At 37.8% G+C, this 25,624-nt stretch overlaps 1 protein-coding gene across 2 annotated transcripts in view; it reads left to right on the top strand.

Annotated features, from left to right (window-relative positions):
* Positions 1-25,624, top strand: part of grin2db (glutamate receptor, ionotropic, N-methyl D-aspartate 2D, b) — an 86,617-nt gene that overhangs the window by 43,762 nt on the left and 17,231 nt on the right. For both annotated transcript variants that reach the window (XM_028012728.1, XM_028012727.1), the window contains exons 6-14: positions 2,124-2,238; positions 12,881-13,086; positions 13,492-13,660; positions 16,229-16,382; positions 16,783-16,908; positions 18,041-18,270; positions 18,622-18,782; positions 23,117-23,186; positions 23,282-23,399. In XM_028012728.1, the coding sequence (XP_027868529.1) occupies positions 2,124-2,238; positions 12,881-13,086; positions 13,492-13,660; positions 16,229-16,382; positions 16,783-16,908; positions 18,041-18,270; positions 18,622-18,782; positions 23,117-23,186; positions 23,282-23,399 (1,349 nt within the window). The remainder of the gene's footprint in view (positions 1-2,123; positions 2,239-12,880; positions 13,087-13,491; positions 13,661-16,228; positions 16,383-16,782; positions 16,909-18,040; positions 18,271-18,621; positions 18,783-23,116; positions 23,187-23,281; positions 23,400-25,624) is intronic.

Raw genomic sequence — 25,624 nt, 5'->3', positions numbered from 1 at the left:
CATTTATCACAATCCAACCTGATCTGCTTTGTCAGATCCAAAAAACCCAGATGAAGGACTTAACATGCTGAGGAAGTAATTCAGCTATTTGATTCAGGTGTGTAAAACTATGGAACACACCTAAAAGTTTCAGGACATACTGTTAAGACTTAGAGCAGCGACTGCAATGGAAAGTATGAACTGACCTGTCTGCAAGATGGCTTGAACGTTTTGATGCTATTTGTTTATTAATCTTCTCTACAAACATCTGTTTCCTTCTTAGAGTAGCTGCATATATGCTTAGATAAATAATGAATAGATTAACCCTATTTACTAATTAGTGACAGGTGGCAATTATTTATACTCTATTTCATTTAAGGGTATCATATGAACACACACTACCCATTTCAGATATTCATTTGTAAAGAAAACAAAAAAAAAACACGAAGCATTATCTGTCACTTTGCAAATATGTGCCACTTTTTATGGCTCCTTCAAATAAAATCCCAGCAAAACATGTTGAACTTTGTGATAAAAGGCAAAACAGTTTAAGGTGGCTGAATGCTTTTGCAATTCAATGTGAAAGATAGTTTACAGGCACCAGACTAAATATGTTAAATAGGAGGAAACAAAAATAGAGGTGGCATAAGGTGAAATTTTTCAGAGAGGATATTTGGTTCATGGCCAGAATTAGCCGGGAGATATATGGGTGGAATTAGTAGATTCAGTGTCAGGGAGCAGGCACACAGGGGATATCTGAATTTGGGGCTGGCTATCATCCATGCAAAATAGATGATGTTGGTGTGTGTAGTTGTGAGTAGGCAAAATTACCGTAGCATCTGTAGCAAACGGACCATGTCTCATGTATATTAATGAGGAGCTTTTAATATATTCCTTATAGGCTGTACAAACACATAGCAACAGACTGTAACAGGTTGCAAAAGTGGCCCTCGTTATCAACCTGGATTATTTTTAGTATTGTTTAATCTTACATCAGGTATGCACTGCAAGTGTATCGTACATGATATTAGGGAACCTGGTTGCTCAAATTGGCTCAAACAGGTAATTACTTTGTATATTTGCAGTCATTTTTGTAAATGAAGCAGAGCACAAACAGTGAGGAAATTATGTTGAAATGATTAATGGATTCTTCTGTGTTTGTTTGTAAACTATGTCCAGGAACAAGAATAGAAAGCTGTTTTCATTTCCATTTTTTTGCACTGCTACCTACTGTTCACTGTCTGTAACTACAAGCTCAAGCTCTTTGTCAACTAAAAAAAAAAAAGCTTTCAGTTTTCTCTTTTATTTATTTTATTTATTTGGAAATAACATTTGAAGTTCTGTCCTGTGATTATCACTCACTATAGAGGTTGAAGCCTATGCAGAGAGCAGCAATTGTTTGACTTCAAAGATCCTGACAGTTTAGTGTGTCTGATCATTTGTCTGTAGATTTGATTAACAGAAAATCCCAGACTGTCATCACAGAGCTTCTGTGGTTTAGCATCAAACAAGTAAAGAATGTGACAGGCGCTCTGTTGTAGAAAATACATTGAGATTTTTGATTCTGCCCTTCACTTAAAGAAAACACAACAACCAAACAAAAAAAGTTGGTTTAACATTGTGTGTTTTGGCAAAAATTAATAATGAACCAGAATTCCAGTCCGGTATTTTATAAAAATCTGTGTTAATGAATGAAAAATTAAAGTTTCGTCTGAGTAGCAAGCAAAAAATGCCTCATTCACAAGAATGAGACATTATTTGCTCTTGTTGTGATTCACGTAAATATACATAAAATTGGATGGGCTTTCCCCTAAATACTTGCAATATGTCACTTTTAAGAGAAAAACTGTTTGCTTCGAAAAGCTATTTTTGGAGAATATTTTAGTTTCCTTCTAAACTCAGGCTTAGCTAACGGTTAGTACTACTAGCTAACAGCTAATAACTTTGTGAATCAACCTCAGAGTTTTGAAAAACATGCAAAAGAAGCATGGTTGCACAGCTTACTGTGGATGCAAATGCCAAAATCAATACAGTACTACAACACCAGGTATCAGGCACTGAGTTAAAACTTAACATCCCTTGTGTATTGTAAAAGATTTCTACTACCTCACTGTGTCTTCCACTTCTCTCTGAATAACATGCAGGTATTTCAGCAACATAACGCTTGGTGGTCGAGACTATTCCTTCAATAGCGACGGTTACCTGGCCAACCCTTTCTTGGACGTCATCTCTTGGACACCTGGAAGAGGCTGGGAAGATGTAAGGACATTAAATCAGTTCTTTATTTATAACCATGATCATCAATGATCATCAACATATGAGGAAGGGGTTTGCACCACATAGTGTTTATGATTGGTATAGCAACAGTTTTCTGTGTGAATCTGTAAAGTGGCGGAGATATAATTATTTAATTGTTGAATTCATATATTTGCTCACATGGATAGTACACTGATATTATTTCCTTACATTATAATGAATCAACAATGAAAAAATTTCATTGTGTTTATTTTAAAGCAAAATCCCTCATTATTTTGATGATATTCCCAACTACAACTTCGTCTCCACTTTGAAAGTGAGAAAGTACAAATATATGTGTTCTTTTTTCTTCCTGTTTTAACCAACATCAGAGTCTTGATTGCTCAGAGTAAGCTTGAAGAAAAGAGCTATTCTGCATTGGCATCTGAAAAAAAGCGCTTGGGGCGAGCAGGGAGGACAGGCAGGATCTAAGGTTTAATGTTCGTGTAAAGTTCACTCTGGCTGTCAGGGCCCTAAGGCAGAAGGGAGAGGAATTCTGCTGACCGTTTAACTGTACTTGGTTCGACTTGATGCTCTTGTTATCTTGCTGCTGCTGCTCCATGTCTGTTTTCCTGTTTTCTTTCTGAAACACTTTCACTTAAAATTCCATGATTACCGGTCAACTTCCTTTCAGTTTCACCTATAGCTTACAATCTTTGGCAGAATCATACAAACTAAAGATGTTAAAAATAGGTTAAAAAAGAAAATGTGCAGCAGGATTTTTAATAAAGATAGTTTGGAATCCAAGACAAAAAGGAAATAAAAACGTTATTCCCATTTATGTCTAACGCTAATCAGATTTGTTCTCATCTAAAAACTGCTGGGAAATACAGTGGATCCTAACTAAAAATTTAACTCACTATGCAGAAGTTTCCCTGTTAATATTACAGGTTATTAAAATGTTTAAATAAAACAAAAAACACAATTTCTGTGGGACAGCCTTCAGACTGACATGATAGATGACTGACAAGAAGAATGTTTAAAGGGTGTGTTCTTTCTAAAAAAAAACAAACAAACAAAAGAAACACTTGTTTTAAATGATTACAGATAATTTTATGAAGCGGAGACATTACTTGGTGTTCTCAATCATGAGCATTCAGCCCATAAATCAAATCAAAATCCTCAAATTTTAGAGCCACCTACTTCTTGCAGAATGACTCTCATGGAAATTTCACCATGAAACATGGCTCTTTTCTGCCCATGCTTCAAAATGTCAGTAAATATGCCGATGACATTGTTATTGTAAAGCGCCATGCAGGGTGAGACATCAGCTTTGTTTGGGTGACACAGAGGCTTTTTCCCACATTGTACACACCTCTGTGATGCTGTGGAAGTAAACACTTCTCTACCACTGCTGCTTCTTTGTGAATGTTGTAGCAGGCACAGGAGTAGCACGGAAAACATGAGACAGGAAATGTAGCACACATTTGACAGCAACAGGTGGTGCATACTGTGTTATAAAAAAAGCATTTGTCATCCTAAAGATTTATTCTTCTTTTGCTTTTATGCTGTAGTTCAATATTTCAGATCATGAAAGACATTGTAATATCCTGTCCCAACCATCTTGACCCCTACTTGAGAAAATGCAATCATCCCCACTTGTTAAATTATATAATTTCAGCTCAGTTTTACCTGGGAATTTCAGAAGGCAGGGTAGATATACAAAAAAGAAACTGAAGCGCTGATCTTGGAGCACTTTTTATACTGAAGAAAAGTAAAATGTTAATAACAGAAGGAGAACGTTTAGTTGTTGGCAGCAGACGATGCTCCCTCCAGGAAGGTACCACTACTAAGCAGAACAACAAGCCAGATGGAGCTTCTATGAAGAGTAAAAAACTGAGGGAAAACATACAGCTGAAAGTCGAACAAAACAGCAAATAATGCAAACTGGAGAGAAGAAGGAGAATGTAGTGAGTGATCAGACAAGTGGTCAGTTTTTCCTCCAGCAGCTTATATAACTCAGAATAACCTTGGGACACTCTCAACTATAAGCTGACCCGTCTGGTGTAAAAATAAGAAAATCATATTGAAAGTGAAACACAGCGGTGGTAGTGTGGTGGTCAGGAGCTGCTTTGATGCTGCAATACTGAGGCAAGCGGCTATTTGATGGACCCATAAACTCTACTCTCAGCCAGATAATCCTGAAGGAGAATGCCAGTTCATGACCTTAAACTCAAGCATACTTTAATTATGCTGCAGGACAATGATCTAAAGGACACCATTAAGTTCACTTCTGAATGGCTCAAAAAAGAGAGAAAAAACTAAAATAAAGGTTATTGAAAGTTCAGACTTGAATCCAATTAAGATGCTGCAGACTAACCATAAGTAGGCCATTCAAAAACTACCTAATGTGGTTTGATTAAATTGTAATTTTATAAGAAACACATTGCCAGTTATTGCAAGTGCTTGATGTTAGTTCAGGTTATCAAAAGCGGTACAACCAGTTATTGGGTTTAGGGGTATACTGTACTTCTGTTTTCATTTAAATTATGCTGGTCTGGATAGTTGTTCCATCAGTATTTTAAAACAGCTTTTTGTATTTATTTGGGTTATGTTGTCAAAAACCTTTTTTACTGCCCTGCATAATGGCAAGACAGAGACAGGGTTTCTGTAACTGATGTTGGTTGATGCTTTTATAGATCAGAAAAGGCGAGTGTTCTTAGTTTTGAGGCATGTGATAAATCAGGAACGAAAAAAAGAAACCTAAACTCTCGGCTCTGAGGGAGTTATTCCATCATGTTCGTTTCCCATGCTACTTCGCGAACCCTCTCGACTGCAGTTTGTAGATTTTTGGTTTCAAGCTCTCATTTGCAATATTCGGAAATGTTTTTTTTATTTTTATTTTTTTATGATTTGACAAATAAGAAAATAAGAAATGAGAAAAACGGCATGGCCACAGGAAAATGTAAAAGTTGTAATCCCCCTTCTGCTTGTGATAGCTTTTCCTTGTACTGCTTTTGCTGGCTAAGAAGATTCAGAGACGGACAGCAACATAAGGAGGGTTAGAACAACAAATAATCACTTGAATTTAAACTCTCAGATTAATTGGTGTATTAGCAGTAGCTTAATTTTGGACTGCATTGCTGTAGAAAGCACATTTTCTGGATTTTGTCAGCTTTTACATTGGATGTTTACTAAAAAGTATTAATCTATTCTCAAGATAATAATTCACGTACAAAAGCAACTGAACATTCAACTCTGACTAAAAACAAGGTCATACAATAGACAAACATTATTTAAAAAAATATTAATAAAGAGTGAACACTAATGCAAAGTGTGATGTCTACATATTTTAAAAAGCTACCCATAGGCTTAACAGGAAATAAAAAGTTGACAGATTTATTTGTTGGTCTGACAGAGTGTATTCACCTTTTTTTTAATTTAACAGCCTTCCTGTTGTCAGATTCTTTTATTAGTCATTAGACTTAGTAACCCTCTGTTATATTTGGTCAATAGTGGCTGATTATCCTGCATTCAGACTGCAGATCTTTGCTTGGGAAGGAAACACACATGAAAGATGAAGAAGGTTAAGATTTTGGGATGTTAATGCTTTCTTCTACAGTAGTAGACATACATGCAACACTTTATGCAGGCTCCTCAAACATCACCAGCATTAGTCTGTCATGAATATTCTGCACAACTGCTTTTCTTTCCTTCATGCCAGGAAGTCTTGTTACCTGCTGGAGATGGTTTCCCTTGTTATACAGAGGGATTTCACCCCCAGTCAGTGTCAGAGGAGTGTGAGCGCTGCTCATTTTCTCAGCTCTACACCCGGTCCTTAACGCCACCCTGCACATGCACAAAGACGCGCAACCTACTCAGATCATACTCTCCTGCAATGGCACAAATAGGGACATGTGAGCACGCAAACACACATCGATGGTTCTCAGCTTCCTGCTGGTTTTAACAGCCCACCAGCGTCCAGTCTCAGCATGCCGTAACACGTTGACTTCTACCATATCCCTCAAATCCCTTTCAATTAGAGACTCCTGCACTGGTCCTTCAAATCGGTGCAAACCCAGTGTGCAAAACCCACCCACACACGCAGACCAACACACACATACTCAGATTGTCCACATAAACATCCACAAGTGTGCACATGAAGGAGAGAGCTTACTGTATGCTCACACAAAATATGCTCACACCTCTTCTTGCATAAACCCAATGCCTCTATCTGCCTATTATGCACATCCATTCTGTTGAATATTTAATGTTCTTTTTACAATAACTGCACCATTACTTAGAGCCTGGGAGCCCCCAGCTTAGCTCTCCGAAACACTGCAGACGAGTGCTGAAGGTTGTCCAGCATTGAACGGGGGGTGTCTTTCGGCTGTGGACGCAGCACAGACAGCGAGTGGTTTCGGGATATTAACAAAATTTAATAAACATTTGATAAAGCTACCTTCAGCTGCTGAGGAGTAAAACTTCAGTTTAAAGTGGCTCCCAGTCCTCAAACTTTTGCTCCGAGGCAAAATACTTTCTCTGCCGCACCATATTCACGTAGTTTTTAGACTTTGCAGTGCTATTTTCTTCTTTTTCTTTTTGTGACATATGTGTCTGCTCCTTTCGGGGTATTTGTCTTATAGAGTGCAGCGTTCCCGTCAGTAAGCTTTGTCTGTTTCCTGTCTGTGTTCCCTCACAGTGTTTTGATTGAATGTCTGTTGCCGAGCTGCGGTCGAAGTGCAGTCGAGACGCTGTCATTGTTGCCACCCCCTCCTCCTCTCTGCCAACGCTTACATTACACTGACAGGCAGACTGCACAAAAGCTGCCAAACTTTACTCTTCTGGCCTGCCTGAGCAATCACATTTTTATTTTTAGCTTTCTTTTAAATACATACAGTAGGCGTGTGTGTGCGTGTGTTTGTGTACCATAGGGTTTATGCTTGTAAATACCTATCTAGCTTTTGTGAGCACTTTTCATCATGTTTGCACTTTATTGTGACTGATCATTCAGAAAAGTGTAAAACCCAGATTTTTTGGGAAGTACGCCTTGCTTTCGAACGTTTACTATCCCGGAGATACAACAGGTTCAAGCTGGATATTACAAATGCTCACTGTTGATCAAATTAAACACTCTCATTTTCAGGTCAATAATTGAAAGAATAGCGACTTAAAATATATCTTTTTTATAATCATGTGGAAACAAAGGTTTACTTTTACTTTTACGATATCTGTTAGTACCTCCGTCCCTTTAAACTGGACCCTATTTAATTATTGAACCAGGTTAAATTCAATTAAACGTAGGCTGTAGGCTGTTTGGTGATCTTTGAGGATAAAAGACATGTGTATTTAAACCTTGCACAGCCACTTTAACTCTCTGTATAAAGCAAACTACTTCTGGAGCTACTCTCCTTAATATCTAAATTCGTGTGATTATTGTGGTTTTTGTCTGTTTACTTTTTCTTTCCAGCAAATATGTGTCTAATAATTACTCCCATCTAATATAGTTATTATTTACTTCCAAGTGTTTGAGGAAAAAAAAAAAAACATGATAGACTCACAATATGCTGAATAATACCTGCGCAGCACAATAAAATATAACTATATTCTCTGCATGATGTTCTGGCTTTATGAAGGCTGTGTTCTTTCAGCTTTATTGCTTCTAACAGAGATGTTTACTGTGCTTGGTAGTGTCTGTAGTCTATGGTGATGCTTGTCTTTCAGCTTTTCCTTGTTTACGTTTCTCTCTTTGCATACTAGAAAGTTTGATAACATTATTCAATTTTATTCATGCGCAACAGAACAGGAGAAATCTAATAAATATCTTGCCGACATTCCCACAATGCAATGAAGTACAAGGCTCTCAATGGTTCTCTTTGCTTTTCTTTTTTTAAGCCTTTTTCTCCTATTGAATCCCAATAGGAGAAAAATTATTGTCCCAATAATTGGGAGGATAAGTGACAGAATCTAGTTAAAATGTTAAAGTATGTCATGTCTTCTTGACATACATATGCACCAATAAGACTTTTGATGAAGTTATAAAGAGGCACAGGACTTTTATTATAACAAGATTTAGCAAGGTCTTAAAGATTTATGATCTCAAAACTGTTCAAATTTTCAGTCATATCTTGTCCAGGTGGTTTAAGGGTGCATTATTAGGTGCCATTGACTTTTTTCAGCTTTACATTATGTTATAATGTTATTCTCTCATCAAAACATATCTGTAGTGCTGCTGCAGTTATTACACGCATGTTTGAGAGAACCTTTCCTTGCATTAAGCTCCTTCAGACTAGCCAGCAGTAATTAGCAAACACCCGGTGAGCTGATTATTTAAGTTACTTCTCAGTGCAACGCTGGTAACAACGTTGTTTTTATAACAACTGAAGGTAACATAGTTATGCTATTGTGCTGTAAAATATAGTTTTATATGCCTGGGATATACGTACCTAATACTGCCTCTTCAAGAAGATACCTCAGTAATGCAGACCTACCTCTCTTGTTGCTGTGTACTGCTGCTCAGATGGCTAAAACCTGGCTGCTACATGTCTTCCTTGCTAACAGGAAATGACAAATCTTTCTGTTTCAAAATATGGTGGATCTGCACTCACCCATTCATCCATCCACCCAGTCAGTCGACCAATAAAATTACAGTTGACAAACTACATATTGAATATCTATGAAACAGGCAACAGGGTGGTCTGCTGAATGCCATTCTGAATATTTATTATTATTATTACAGAGCATATCAGGAAAAAATAAGAAATAAAATATATTGGCATGTGTGAACAAATTTAGATGAACAAATTCTACCTGTAAGATTTTATGAATTTAAACCACAGATGATTCAATATGGGTCAGATTCTCTAAAAACGGTGAAATTAGTATTAACTTGGAAGCTGCAGCACAGACTCCATCTTCAATCATTAATAATCCAACACCAGGGCGCTGCTTCTCATTGACTGGACTTTCAGTCAAACAAAAACAAACAACAGAATAGTAGTTAGTCGTTGTTGTTTCCAATGACATCTCCTGGCCATGCTGTCCTGGGCAGCTAAGTTGGCTGTTAAAAGTTGGAATAAGCAGGAGACCTGTGCCAGAGAACAATCAGGTGTTTATTCCCCAACATTGAACAGGTGACAAAACCTAAAAGAAATAACTTCAAGATAAATTCAGCAAGTCTCATGTGGTTTCAGCAGCAGCTCAAATGAAGGTTCACGAGGCTCTCCCAAACATCTGGACTGGTAGCCGCTTATAATCTACTGCTCACTCACCTTGGCAGACCTACCAAAACAGGGGTAACAGCAACAATAGACATTTAAAAATAACAAGAAGTATTCTAATTTATAAATATTTTACAACATCGACAAAGCATATAAAAGTCACATTTTAATTTCTACAGTTAAATCTGCAAGATTAAATATGAAGTACAAACTCCTCTGATTATAAAATGGATTCTTTCAGAACCTGTAAAAGGTCTGTGGGCCCAGTGGCGTATTTAAATCTTAACACACTTCGGAAAGAAGTGACAAAGATAAGTATTTTGCACCCCGAATATTACCATACACATAAAACATCAAACTGTGACAACTAAATTTGAAGATTTGCTTAAGTATTACTTTTTAACATAACTATCCATTCTATTCAATGTTTTTGTTTACAGGACAGGTCTTGATCAGCACCAGCTGGGAAGAAGGTGCCACAGCACAAACACAAACAATAACAATGAAAAGCTTCAGTTTGATTTCAATTTATTCAATGAAACATTCAAACAAACCAACATGTCAAATGTATCTGTTCTAAATAATGAAGCTTCCCATTACATTGCCCATATCAAAAGAACTCCCCTGAGCTTATCATGTGTATCCAAACCCATGCACTGGGCAGAATCATAGTGAAAGCTCATTTAGTGAAGGTAATTCACAAAAACTTGCAAAGCTGAAGGAGCAAATGAATACTGATAGAAAAGAGCATGCAGGAAACTAGACAAGCTAACATGAGGCTGGATGACAGGCTGACAACAACAGAGGATCTGACAGAGGACTGACTGAGCTGAAAAGAAGATGTACTGGAAAGGTTGTTACCGGCATGCCACACGGGAGAGGCAATAACCAGCTGAGGGAAGGCAGGGAGCTGAGGCACTGCGGAAAAATACAGATAAAAACAGGGAACACTGTTCACAAAATTGTCACAATATGAGTAAATGCTAAAGTAGTCAGACATTTAAAACAACCAAATTCACTGAATTACTAAACACCATAAACAGAGACCAATGTGACTCAACCAAACTCAAAATCCTGCAGATCATGACATCCTATTTTAGTCACTCAATTAGGAGTGAGGCAGTAATATTCAGCACAACCATCTATATTAGCTACTAATAGTAAATTAGTAGTTTTTTGATTTCTGTTTTTGCCCAAGTCTATAATAATAGCAATGTAATAATCATCACATTTTATGGAAGCAGAAGAATAATTGAGGCGTTTCTGTTTTAAATGAAAGCAGTTATGTCTTCAGTTTCACATTTTTTACAGTTAAACCATGGTATTTTTACTTATGTTTATCATACACTCATAATACTGACTGATATTTAGTTCCATCACATACTGTAATCAGTAATGCTCTATACACAGAAGTGTGCATTTAAAAAATGTTATTGAGGAGCTGGTGTTAACTAATTATTCGATGTATGTGCCCAAACATTGAAAAATGTTACTCTAAAAAGTAAAACCACTTATCAAGGAATGAAAACAAACTGTAGTCTGATGGTTTCAGCTCAAAATCCAAATGGAAGTGATACAAAAGAGAGTTCAGTACTTCGAAACAACAGAATAACTGGGTATATAAACTAAACTATACATTCAGAAATTCCCAATTCACCTCACAGTTCTGTAGCATCCTAATTTACTCGTTCAGAAACACAGTCACTAAATGATTCAAGTCAATTGATTCTTATCCCGCAGGAGATTTAAACCATCTGATCACAAGGACCTCCACTCCAAAGGAACAGCTAATGTTACCAGGCGTAGGCGCAAAAGGATCGATGACCTTATTCTTCACATGGTTACACTTCCAAAGCCAGTTAATCACAATGTTCCCCTTTGTTTTACCACAACTCCCTGATAAAAATAATAAGCTGCTGACACGAGCAAAGGGCAGGTTCTTTCTGTGCTTCCGCAACTTACTTACATGAGAGGAAAATAGTCTGATTATTTCATCTCACGAATGCTTTAGTTATTAATCAATAAAATGATGCAAGTGGCTTAAATTCAACTAAATAAGTTCAAAAACAGAACAGAATATATTCAAAGAATACTGCTAATGATCAACCATGTGTTATTGATCACTCAAGTAGTGTGAGGAGTTTGTGAACAAAGTGAGGATCATTGTTTGCCATGTCATAAAAATTATCCAAAAGCTGTTGTGTTGCTTACCCAGAAGGGGGACAAAGCTGCTGATCTTTACCAGCATTGAATGATTTGGTGAATGATTCATTTCAACATATTTTTTTTACATTAATAAACATAAATTGTTCTGAAGAAAAAATTAATAAATATCAATACCTGGTATCTCCGAGATGTAGTAAAACAAAACGCTCTGCTGAATTTTAGTAAAGTAAATAGTGAATGTGTTTGAGATGGGTGATTTGGCTCACTACCTTGCTTGGCCTTCATCATTGTGTCAATGGGTGGCACTTGCACTTGCACAGTTTTTTATTGCTTATTTCTATCCTCAGTTGAGTAGGAGAGCGCACTTACCTTCTGCTAAGCATAGTGTAAGCACTGTAAGAAAATATTGCTTTATATAGCTGTCCAAAAACACTTCTGTTTGAATCAGGATTAAAGCTTGCTAACAAGAGAAAATTATAGGTCTACTTTTAGTTTACTTAAGAAATTTGCGCTACATTTGAATGTCTTTGGTTGAGTATCTGGAATACTTCAACTGCTCAGATGTGATCGGGGGTTTTCCACATTCAACATCAATTCTTTGGAACAGTTTAGTTTAGTAAAATCCTCGTTCTATATGTGAAATATGTAATTCATACAAGAATAGCTGACAGAAAATGAGAAATATGACCATATGAAGTGAGCATGCTTTTAAAAGATCAAGTTATGCCCTCATTAAATGCCTCAAGCCAAACATTTGATTGCTCAAGATCTATATTTTAGGAAGACATGTTTATGGTTTACCTGATAAATAAGGAGATAAATATTTAGAATTATCTAAAAATATCTTGTATAAAAATGTTGCAATTATTTTAAAGTGATCAATTTATTAGTTCAAATGTGAAGTGTGATTACTGTAAGACGTTTATCACACTAATAATCTTGATGAGGAAAACAATCTTAGACAAAACATTTCTAAATCTGGAAAGCATGTGAATCCAAAAATTGTAGCATGAACTAATTCTGTCAATCTTTCTCAAATCAAAAATCCTTTTGTTTTAATGACCTCAGCTCCAAGTGAGAAACGCTCAACACCTTTTCCTTTGTCAGTACCTGCCTTCAATATGCAGACAGAAAGTCAACAGAGTCAGCGCAGTTTGATTGTTTTTGATGCTTTCTGTTTATCACTGTTAAAAAAAAAAAGGATGTGTTGATTTATCACTATTAACAAAGGAAGCACAGAGTTCAGCTTCCTCTGAAGTTTCTCTCTTCTGTTCCCCTAGGTAGGCTGGTGGGAGAACGGCGTGCTGAGACTTCGATACCCAGCTTGGTCCCGCTACGGGCCCTTCCTGAAGCCGCCTGACGATGCCCAGCACCTGCGGGTTGTAACACTGGAGGAAAGGCCATTTGTCATTGTAGAGCTTGCAGACCCTTCTTCAGGAACCTGCATCCGGGACTCTGTTCCCTGCAGACGTCCTCTCAATGCCAGGTTTGAATTAAGTTGCCCTTTTTCTGTTCTAAAGCACTGCAATTTATATTCATATTAAAACCCCTCTAAATTTAAAATGCAACTGAACGAGGAAAATTGTAAATGGAGTTGGCATAATCCAGTGATACTGTTGAACTGGGGTTACTTTTATCAAAGCTGCAGTCTTTTCACTCCCTAACCATAATCAATAAGAGACTGCTCATGAGAGGATCAGCAAAATGACTCAGTGTGGAATCAGATATGACTACAGAGGAGCTTTATGGTTCATCAGCACCAGGTGGAATGGCATGCTACACTAAGCCATCAAACCTGTCACAAATGTCCTTACCATGATATTTATTTTCTCTTACCCATTTCTTTTTAGTTATATTTTCTGTTTCTGTTTCTCTGCCTTTTCTTTCCCAGTGCGATCCATGAGGGTGTGGTTCCTCTGAAGCAGTGCTGCAAGGGTTTCTGCATTGACATCCTCAAGCGACTTGCAAAGATTGTCGGCTTCACCTACGACCTCTACTTGGTGACCAATGGGAAGCATGGGAAGAAAATTGATGGCGTTTGGAACGGCATGATTGGAGAGGCAGGTCTTTGACTGTGTGTGCCTGCTCTTCTGTCTGCCTTTTCTACAGGGGTGGAAATTAGATGGACACTTCACAAGACACAGCTCCAGTGCTGTCATAGCTATACATTTTTTTTGGGTAATTCTCAGAAGATGCTGGTCGATTGGTGGTTGTTTTTTTTTTTATTTGCTGCCTTTTAAAATCAAGAAAGAGCTCAGATGATAAAAATTACTTCAGCCTTGGAGGGATTTATTTTGAAACACATTTTCACAATCAAACAACAGATTAAGAACAGCCAGAAAAATATCTGCTGGATCAGTTTGCTTATAATACTCAACCTATTCTTTGTCCAGTATGTTAATAGCATGCAGGTGCAATCACTGCTGACTTATGTAGAAAGCAAGGACAGAATTTGGACTTGGATAAATTTAATCAAATGCTCAGTAAAACATGGAATATCTTAGAATTAGGTAATTTGTGGATTTGTTCCAGCAAATCTGATTCTTTCTGAACAATCTAGGTTAATTAAGGTGTAAATATCAGATAAATATTTTTATATGATGGCTGATTTACTAAGGGGAAAAGTGCTAACTAAACCAATTGGCCCAATGTGAATAAATAGTTGTCTTTTTTGCACAGTCTTTATTCTCTCGTCAGCCTGCAGAATATTTGCCAAAAATGTTGAAGATCATTGAGTTCTTTTTTTAGTAAATGCAAAATGAGCCTTCATATTCTTTGTGGTTAGCAGTTGGTTTGGCCTTGGAACTCCTTCATTGATGCTTTTTCAAAGTATTTTTCTTGTTGTCAGATCAGGAACTCTACCCCATCAAAAAATTCCTTTACAAACCAAGATATCAGTGAATTTATTTCTTATCTGTTCTTGAATTTCTTACAATTGAGGCATTATGTGTTGTATTTTGGGGATCCTTAGCCTGCATCATGTTGTCAGACAGGTTCTGTTTAAGTTTTTCTTTAAAAACCCCATCATACTTCATCCAAAGTGCTGAAATTGACTAGCATTCATGTAGTCGTGTGACAAAAATTGCGTGATTTTGTTCGCTGAGAGGCATCTGGTGTCATATTCTGAAAAACATGACACCGGTTGAACTATTTCAACAGAACTCTGTGGGAAGAGTTGTGTGATTGGTCAGATTGTTGCTGTGATATATGCGGAAATGCGTACAGAAATGCGTTTGGACAGCAATTTTGATATTTTTCTTCAACTAGTCCACTTTCACTATCTAATTTTTGCGTCTGCAGGAGGAGACATGATTACTTTTTGAGGAAAGATTGTCTGACATTGTGAGAAAATGTGCACATTTGTACAATTTGTCACTAAAAACTACAAAGATTGTCAAATGACATAAAGTTCCTGGATGAATCCTTAATTCTACAGGTTAGACAGTAACCAGGCTTAGGTGTGGTTAATAAAATTGAATTAAACGTTACAATAAATGTGGTCAATCACAAGTAATTTTTAGCTTAGCAGAAGAGATTATTTTTTTTTTACACTGGACCAAGTTGGTTAGGATGGCATTTTTCCTTTAATCAAAAATCATAAGTTGAAAACTACTTTTTATATTATTATTTTTGTTACTTTTGTAGAGTTGAATTGGTTTGACAGACAAATCTCTCGGCGGTTAAATAGGTTTTTACTGCGCTGTTTAAACAGCATGTATGTCTCCAGGGAGAAATTCTGCACATTTTAATACACAAATACGATATGACATATGCCCCCAGCTATTTGTGGTTAGTCATTGATATTTTCTTGGTCATATAGGTCATGAACTTCCAACAAAACAAGACACAGACATGCTGGTGGAGAAATGGAGGGAAGAGTCGCAGTGAAACAGGCATGCACACATATATATAGTACTGGCTCATCTACTGAAATCAATACAGCGGCTGTGACTTCATTGAAGCTTCCTGCTGTTTCTGTCTCCCAGAAGGAACTTGCCATACGCCATTAGTCATGCGTTTCTAAAACAGTTCCACAGTCCTTTCCCCCTCTTTTTGTTTATAACTTGACCACGGGTCAGAGCTGGCAGTCAGATCTATTTTTGCAAGTAAAAAAAAAAAAAAGAAGAAGAAAAGCCACACATACTTTGTTTTCTCAAGCTAATTTCTGTCATTTTGATCAGCTCCTCCAAAGCCTGCCATTCTTTGATCAGGTAATCCAGAGACTTGCCAAAGTTGAGCGGAGGGGGCTTTGCATTCCGCTTTGCCTCAGTTTTCTGCTGATTTGCTCTGAAGAGTGGATGTGCCATGTCTAAAGTAGATTAACATTTCGCTTGTACAATCAGCAGACACAGCGGTTTTCAGGTTTTCCTTGATGGTGGCAGAGAGGAGACGGGCCCCCGCTCATTCTGTATGCTAAAGAGATGCACAGGAAACGCATGTTCAATAATTGTACTGCGCTGAAACACTCACTCCCCTCATGCTTGGCTGTACAAAGGGTCAAGATGCAGGGTCTTACTTGGGGAAAAAAAGGTGGTGGGCTGTGAAAGATTGGCTTTGTCTGCTGGGAGCAGTTACATGAGTTTGCCATAATTAGATTTCTTTCTCATTGCTGCTGTTGTCCCTTTCAGGTGGTGTACAAGCGGGCGGACATGGCCATTGGCTCGCTGACTATCAATGAGGAGAGGTCCGAGGTCGTGGATTTTTCTGTACCATTCGTGGAGACAGGGATCAGTGTCATGGTCTCCCGTAGCAATGGCACTGTTTCACCATCAGCTTTTTTAGGTGAGAGCTTTAGCTTACGGCATTAGCTGATGAGTAGAATCTAATCTAATTGTAAAGTGTTGAGTTTGCATGAAATGCCTTGATCTTTGGTTGCTGGCCTCCACATCTAGATTATTTTCTTTTTTTTATAGCTCCTCATGTCTTCTTAATGTCTTCTTTCACTCCGTCAGCACACTCGAGGCCCCAGTGGGAGATCAGTGTTTCTGTCTTATTGAGTGTTACTGACTTACTGACTGAATTGAGCAGATCTTCAAAACAGGAAACGGTGTTTATCTACTGACTGCCATGTTTTCTCCAGTGCTTTTGCTAAGGGAGATTACTGTATGTGCAGGTTTTATTACACTTCCATGCTTCCTCTATTGAATGAATGAACTTGTTTCTTTTTTGTTTCTCCTCACAGAGCCTTATAGTCCAGCAGTGTGGGTGATGATGTTCGTCATGTGCCTCACTGTTGTAGCTGTGACCGTCTTTATTTTTGAATTCTTCAGCCCTGTGGGCTACAACCGCAGTCTGCATTCAGGAAAGAGTGAGTGATAAGTCTTACCTGTCTGTAGATCTCTGTTTGATGAATGGATTCAACAAAATGCATGAGGATAGATAGATAGATAGATAGATAGATAGATAGATAGATAGATAGATAGATAGATAGATAGATAGATAGATAGATAGATAGATAGATAGATAGATAGATAAACTTTGATTACTTTCAAGGAAAAGTGTTTGTTTTTTTCATCGAGTCCAAAAGTCACTTTCATAATTTATTGATAGTCATATCGAGTTCATTGCCCCAATCCTTCATGTTGAGTTTTTCACATTATACATACAGTATATTGAACTGCATCCAAGTATGCTCAATATTAAAGCAGCCATTTATAATTCAGCAGTATAGTTTGCATCCTGTGATAGTCGGTGTGCCAGATGCCTTGGTTGAATACCCCCGTAGATTTGCCTCCTTTACTCCATGATTGCAGTGCTCTGCATAATTTTACCTCTCTGTCATCCTCCACCATGTTTCCCCCCCACCCCCACCGTCCCTCGATCACTCACTTCCCTTCTTGTCTTTTTACCACAGTAACTTAAGTTAGAGTTGGGTATTTTGTTTAATAAATCTTTTCAAAGATTTGGTGGAACAATTTATCTTTCCTGAGAAACTGTTGCACCAGAATGAAAAGCAACCTCTACTAATAATATATAGTTAATGCGATAACAAACAGTTTTTTATGTTTGTTTGCTTTTTTATTGTCTTTAGCTGTTTTACAGAATTGTGATTAAAATGATTCCTACACTGTAATGAAAAAATTTGGAAATTGAATAAGCAATAGTCTCTTCCTAGCTGTCTAAAGGTTTTGCCCTTACCTTTATTTTTTCTTCATATTGTTGCCATAACAGACAAGGTTAATAAGGGAGTAAAAATATCTTCAGAGTTCATTGGCATGCCACTCTCCTTATTTTTCAGCATGGGATGAAGTTATTGGATTAAAACACAAATTTACTTGACCTTTTTTTTTTTATCTTTTCCAGTAGTCGGTAAATGTGGAGGGCTGTGCATCTACTAGTAAAGATATTATGTCTTGTATTTAAAGTTGCTTTGAGTTTCTCAAACATTCCTACTTCTGATCTTTCTAATCATATTTTTTCTCCATTGCTGTTCTGATCAGAGGCAGGAGGGTCCACTTTCACCATCGGAAAATCTGTCTGGCTTTTATGGGCCATTGTCTTCAACAATTCTGTGCCGGTGGAGAACCCGAGAGGAACCACGAGCAAGATCATGGTGCTGATCTGGGCCTTCTTTGCTGTCATCTTTCTGGCCTCTTACACTGCTAACCTGGCTGCCTTCATGATCCAGGAAGAGTACATCGACACAGTTTCAGGCCTCTCGGACAAGAAGGTACCTCAACACTTGAATACTGATTAGGTTTAAAAAAGCAGAAGGAGAATTAATGTCCTCAAGTGAGCCAAATCCTATGCATTTCAATGTTAAATTGATTAAAGCATGGGAATTAAGAAATGAATAGAACCTCATGTAACATAACTCAATTACCACTTTTCCTGGACACCCTAAAGACGGTCTTAAATGTTACTGTAAGTCCACAGACTTCTCTCTTTTCATTTTAAGAGGGTAAGTGGTGTTGTAAGTAAGTCTGGAGAGTGGACAGAAATAGGTCAGACAGATTGGTGCACAGCCTGGTGTGTCTCATGCCCCTTCTTTTTCTTCCCTCACCCTCTTTTCCTCCCATAGTTTCAGCATCCAGAGGAGCAGTACCCACCTCTCAAGTTTGGCACGGTGCCCAATGGGAGCACAGAAAAAAACATTCGCTCCAACTATCCAGACATGCACCAGTACATGGGCAAATACAACCAGAGAGGAGTGGAGGACGCCATCCTGAACCTAAAGACTGGGTCTGTTTGCCACAGCCAAGACAATTTTCACACCACATGCTTGCCTTTAATTTTCCAACCATTGAATTTCAAATTACCCAGGCTGTGCAACTCGTTGTTTGTCAGTTTCTGATGTCAATAAACTGATATGCATTTTAGACATAAAAATAAAAAATGTCAGCAGCATGACAGATCGTGGAGATTAGACCCAAAGACTGCATCTGCATTGTGCATCAGGACATTTTCAGACAGAAACATGTCTCATTCATTTATTTTGTATTTCCGTCCCAACCAAGTTATCTGATCCACTATTATTTCCTTTTTTTTTTATTGTTTCTTTATTTGGAAAAATACACAGAAAAAGAAAAACACAAGTCTTTGTTCCATTGTTTGTTTTTCCCCATTTTTTAAAAGAAGTAAATCTAAGGATGAGTGGGGAGGGGACCATGAGTGGGTCTGTGAAATCTACATCCCAGGGTGTTGAGAAAGAATGGGCCAACATAAACCCAAGCAATGACTAAAAACAAAGACGATCAGTCCTCATCACAGATGCAATTATATGAACTTGGATGTGACAGGTTTTACATATTCAGTCCATTTACTCCAAATTGAATAAAATGTATCTATTTGCACCTTGAGTGAATAGGACAGTTTTTCCATTATGAATATATCATGTACTGAGTCAATAAATCATGAGCTGCGCCAATCCAGCCATCATTGCTCAAATTTTAACGACTATTTCTTTTCTTTTCATTTTTTTTAATCTGGGAGACCCGCTTGCTTTTTCTTTAAATCAAGTCAAGTTTATTTGTAGAGCACATTTTAGCAACAAATCAGTTCACTGCACTTTACATGATAAATGCATAATACAGGCACCAGTTATCAGACAAGCAATAGAATTTACATTTTGTCAAATGCTATTATCAAAATGATCAAAAATAACTATCATCATATACATCAATGTTCCAGTTATTATTAATAAAAGACAACTCTTGACAAGTGGGATTTTAAACAAACTTGGTGTTTCAGCATTTTTGCAGTTTTCTGGAAGTTTGTTCCAGATTATAAAACTGAATGCTGCTTCTCCATGTTTGGTCATGTTGTGGGGATGCAGAGTAGAGTTGAACCAGTAGACTTGAGTGGCCTGGAAGGGTGATACAATGACAAAAGATCTTTTATGTATTTTGATTCTGATGAGATGATGTACTGCATTTTTCTAGTGTTAGTGAGACGTGAGCGTTCTGGATAAGGTGCAGCTTCCTAATTTACTTTTTAGGCAGACCTGTGAAGACACTGTTGCAGTAATCAATTTTACTGAAGATAAATGCATGGTGGAGTTTCTCAAGATCTTGTTGGAACATTATCTCTAAAATACTGAAAATTTTCTTCAGATGATGAAAGACCGACTTTGTAATTGTCTCTATGTGTCCCTGAGTGTCCAAGTCAAGGATCGTGCACCCAGACTTTGGGCCTTATCAGTACAAGCTGAAGTTGTTTGCTGACTGACTTAATTTTTTCCTCTGTTGATCCAGAAATTATTACTTCAGTTTTGTATCCTGTTCAGCTGAGGAAAATTATGGCACATCCATTCATTGATTTGTTTTAGGCATTTGCTTAGCACTTCAGTGGGTTCATAGTCACTTTGTGTAGTTGTACTGTATTGCTGTGTATCATCTGCATAGCTATGGTGACTAATCATATTTCTTGTCATAGAAATGCAATTTCTATGACAAGAAGTGGGAAACTATATCAATTAATTAATAATTAATTTATCAAATAATATTTAACCTCAGTGCATATGCATGGAAAATAGAACTCAACATGAATATGCAGTTGGCATCCAGGCTATATGAAAATTGTCTTATGACACAGCAAGACAATGTTGTGTGGCCAGAGGCTGTGCTAAACATTGATTGAATTATATTATAATTTACTGCAGCCACAGCTAAGCATCTAGGCTAACACCTATGTCACACTACTGCATTTAGCCTTTTGTTTCAATGTCCTTCAACATGATGCCATTGGAAATAAAGGACAGTGCACAACAACGGCATCAAACATTGTGACAGAAAAGATTACGGCACAGGCTGCATAAAGTCAATGGGCAATGCTCTTGAATGATCATTTCTGTGATCCTTTTTGAACAGATTCTATCCAAACACTTTTGACATAACTATCCAAAGATGGAGTCCAGTCATCTGTGCTGTCTCAGCGCACTTAAGCTAATGTGTGTTAAATGTGCTATTTGAAGCAAGTTAATTGATTAGATGCACCATGGTGCTCACAGTATGCATTCCTCTTTACACTCGCGTTTTGCCTATCCATGCAATTAACACTGTGGAATATACAATTAGATTACCAGATAAACCAGCCTCCCACTGATTATTTGGACATGTTGAAAACTGCTGTCACTTGAACGCTGCAGCCTTCATATCATGTATATCAGACATGCCCCACCACCGCAGAAACAACTCAGATGCAACTTAGATTACACAGCAATGACCCAATAAAACTTATAGATACTTCACTCTACTGCAGAATGTTAAAGTAAAACTTAAACCATCACTAGCTGTCACCAGTGGTTGTTACTCACAGAGCTTTGGAGACGTCATAGAAAAATACTACAATATAATGCAGCACTCTGTGAATTACGCAACATTGATCTGCAGTAATTCCCCAATGAACGCATCAAAAGCCTTACCCAAACGAACATCACAGGTGTTAATGTCCCACTAAATTGCATTCATTTCCTCATATTTAGAAGCACATAAGAGATGTTTTTTTTAAAAAAAAAGATAAATCTTTGAAATACATCATGGCAAGCCAGGAAATGTTTCCATTCTTACATGGATAGAAAATCTATCATAAGATGGTTACTCAAATACAGTTCACTCTGGTTGTTGTTGGTAAAACTATTTTTACTTGGCTTGACAGCCACTTTTAAAACTCAGAAGTACAACAACGCTGTCTCAAACCATTAACATATTAATAATGTTCATAATGGTGTTTTTGTGAAGAAATATGTGTGAACAGTTTGCATTCGTTTAACTAAAGCCATAACTTCACAGCTAAATGTTATATCAAAACAACACTTTTCCCAACACTTCAGAAAGCTGTTTTGAAGAATACAGTTTATTCAAACCCTGACATTAAACTAATACATCTGTACTTTTAGACATTCAGAATTGAGCATTTAAAAATGATTTTCACTCATTTTTAATATTTCTACATTAAGGAATCTGTACAAGTGAAGATAGAAAATGTAAATTTACCCCAAAGTAATACTAAGTAACAAATCTATCATTTGTGCTACAATCTATAATTTAAAGTTGTTTGTAGCCGGTATTTTTGGTTAATCTTTCTGTGATTTATGGTGCAGATTGTAGTGATCACAGCAACCAGATGGTGCAGATATAACCTGCTTTTATTTCTTGCTTTTTTTCATCTTTTATGTTCTCCCATTCACACGAACAGACCATCATCTAGAAAGGCATTCTTTTCAACTCCAACTAACATTTCACATCTTTTGTCACACATCATGCTTTGCTGCACAAATTCTCCCACCTTTGTTCTTTCCCTGTGCACCTTCACAGCTATCTCTCCACACATACAGCGTTTCCCTTCTTCAGTTTTCCGGCAGATTTTCCATCACTCGTCATGTGTTGGTTAATCCCAATTTACTTGATCCTAAGCCTCTGTCGTGATCCACACTGCTTTGACACCACAATTATAACTCAGCGTTAACATGTACTGACTGTATGAAACTTAAGCTTTTCTCTTGGAGGATTTTTTTCCCCTGCTGCCTATCGCTTACATTTTTTTTTTGCTCTTTAGCTGCCCTTTTTGTGCTATAGTTCGTTTCTCCATCTCTTATTTTGATCCATTCTTTCCCTTCCTTGTGCGCTTTCTCTGTGTCTGTATTTAAACTTTATAATCCTCCTCACTCTCTGCCTCTATCCCATGTCTTTTCCACCCTGAAGTGTGTAAATCTGTCCCCCCTTTTTCTGTCGCTCCCTGTCACTGCACCCTTCATTTCGTAAATCTCCTCAACCCCCTCTGCCGTCTTCCTCTTACTCACAGATCCTCACCTGATTTCTCCCTTATTTTATTCTCCTTGTGTTTTCAGTCTTGCTGCCAAACCTGCTTTACTATTCCACCCTTTCTGCCTTTCCTTGTTGTTATTTAACGTTTTATGCCCCCTCTATCATTCCTCTTTCCTTGTCTGCTATATATTTTTGCACCCCAGCTGTCTTCTGAAGCACATTGCAGAGATATACTTCCCGTCAGTCTCGCCAACCTAGTTCCACCTCTCTTACATTAAATGATGAATGAATTTTGCCTTTACTCTTTCACAGGAAGCTGGATGCTTTTATTTATGATGCTGCAGTGTTAAACTATATGGCCAGGAAGGACGAAGGTTGTAAGGTAACGACTGAGGCACAGATACACATGCTTTTGTTGTTTTTTTTTTGCTTGGCATTATGTGTTTTTCAGTATTTGCATGTTGTCCTTTCTTCAAGGTGATGACCATAGGCTCGGGGAAGGTTTTTGCCACCACAGGCTACGGTATCGCCCTGCACAAAAACTCACGTTGGAAACGTCCTCTTGACCTGGCCCTGCTGCAGCTAGTGGGAGATGGTAAGACCTATGGAGGAAGGGGAAGGTTTTAATGAAAATAATGAGCACCATGACCGGCTTATAGGGAAGGTTATGGCTAAAACAATAAGGTTGAGAAAAGAGTGACAGCCTAGCATGAGGGTAGGGGGTGAATAGAGGACACAGGGGGTAGATGAATGAGAAGATGTCGAGGGGAAAATATGGGGCATGTGACAGCGGAAAGGTGTTTTGATTGTGACAGAGGGCATAATGATGTGTAGGGAAGGGCTGATGAGACTTTTAAAAAGGTTTGTGAGCCTCTTTATTGGGTTGATGACAGGATGATAAATAAAAGGGGGAGAGGAATATCATTTGCTTGGTGGTAAATGTTCTCTTTGTCTATCCATTCCTTTGTAGTTGTCTTGCTCTTTTGTGCTTTCCCTTTTCCTCTTCTTGCTATTGCAAAAGAAAAAAGGGATTTACTTGAGTGAGTCACAGTTGTAAAAAGTCACTTCTTGTTTGTTGACAGATTTTCAGAAATACAGATTATTTCAGACTGACAGGCTGAGGGACAAAAAGAAGCACCTGAAAATACTCTGATTTGATGGAGCAGCAAACCGAGGAAGCATATATACTGGATTAATAATTTATTGATAGCTGCAGTACCTTGCAAAAGTTTTCATACCCTTTGAGTATATTTGGGTTTTATGCGATATACCAACACCAAGCAGCTTTTCACACCAACGAATTGATTATTCCTCATTCCTTTTTGCACAATGATTTAGTCTGTCAGATTGTATAGAGAGCATCGGCAAACATCAATTTTCGAGTCTTTCCAGGCTCTCTCTTTGAGTGAGGTCACCCTATTAGATCAATATACATTGATTTAAAGCACTTCATTGCAGCTCTGGTTCTATGTTTAAGATAATGTTCCTTTTAGAAGGTGGACCTCCATACGTTCTCCTATCAATTCTGGAAAATTCTCTCTTCCTCCTGATAAAGCAAACCTGCAGCATGACGTGGCCACCACTATGATTAACCATGAGGATGGTGTGTTCAGGATGATGTGCATTCTCATCTCTTCCAGTTACCGTGAGGCTCTTGGATAGCTTTGAAGTTGTTTCCATCTTTAGATAATGGATTGGTTTATAACCTAACCCTCCTTAAAACTTCTCCATAGTTTCTTCCCTGACCTATCTGTTGTGTTCTTTGGTCTCAGTCAAGCTGTTTGTTCACTAATGTTCACAGCCTAGCAGGAATTATACTGACACAGAACTTAAATCTACTTTCTAATTAGGTGACTTCACAAGCAATGCACTTCATTGTGTGGTCTACAACATATAAAATCTACACATGTTTGAAGCTACAATGTGAATAAAAATGTGACAAAGTTCAAGGCATGTGAATTCTTATGCAAGGCCCTGTATGAGACTATCACAATATGCTGTTTAATTGTATCTACAAGTGGGACACTCATGTTTGACAGAGGGAATCTGTTTTTAGCAACGGTTGTCAGTACACTAATGCTTGATTATCATATAACACAGTCTGCCACACACATTTATTGTCTCCATTGGATGGAGCTTGTTTGGCTTCTCCTCATGCTTTAAATCAGCTTTGCTTATGGCATGGCGGACAAAGCCCTTTAGCTGTTTCTGGCATGGCGACGCTTGAGCTGCTTACCCTCTGATAATGCCAATTTGGTGCCAAGATCTATTAAAATAAGACTGGCATCTGGAGCTGAATTGCTCGACCTGGAAATGCGTGCCTGTGTGTGTGCGAGGCAAGGAAAAACAGAGACACCACTAGCCCTGACATATGCTGCTTCTTCTCATTCCTTTGGTTTTGTGTTGTAAAAGTTCTGAACATCAGCTGTGTACATAGATGGATCTAGTTTTTGCAAGGCATTGTTGGAGTAGATTATTAAAGAAGAATATTAGTTTCTTTGAATGTGGAAAGATTGGAGGAAGGGGCTCACATTCATCATGCCCTCGAAGGCTGCATCTTTTTAACGACATCTGAAGATCTCAGAAGTTTCACCTTTCACCAGACCGAGTTGTGTCACGGAGTTGCATCATTATAGCTCCATGCCTTGTGGAGCTGTATCATTTTACCAGTGAATTAAAGGATGTATGAAGACTTTTAAACCCTATAAATCTACTGTTCTTCTTGTTGCTGTCTCTGGTGATTTACACCATTGCTTTAAGAGATGGCGCACTGATCTTACTACATCTTTGCTGTTTTCCTACTTAAAAAGAAAAATAGCT

Source organism: Xiphophorus couchianus, chromosome 3 (assembly GCF_001444195.1).
Source record: "Xiphophorus couchianus chromosome 3, X_couchianus-1.0, whole genome shotgun sequence".
In the NCBI taxonomy this organism is placed as follows: Eukaryota; Metazoa; Chordata; class Actinopteri; order Cyprinodontiformes; family Poeciliidae; genus Xiphophorus; species Xiphophorus couchianus.
This window is presented reverse-complemented; position numbering and strand designations above follow the sequence as displayed.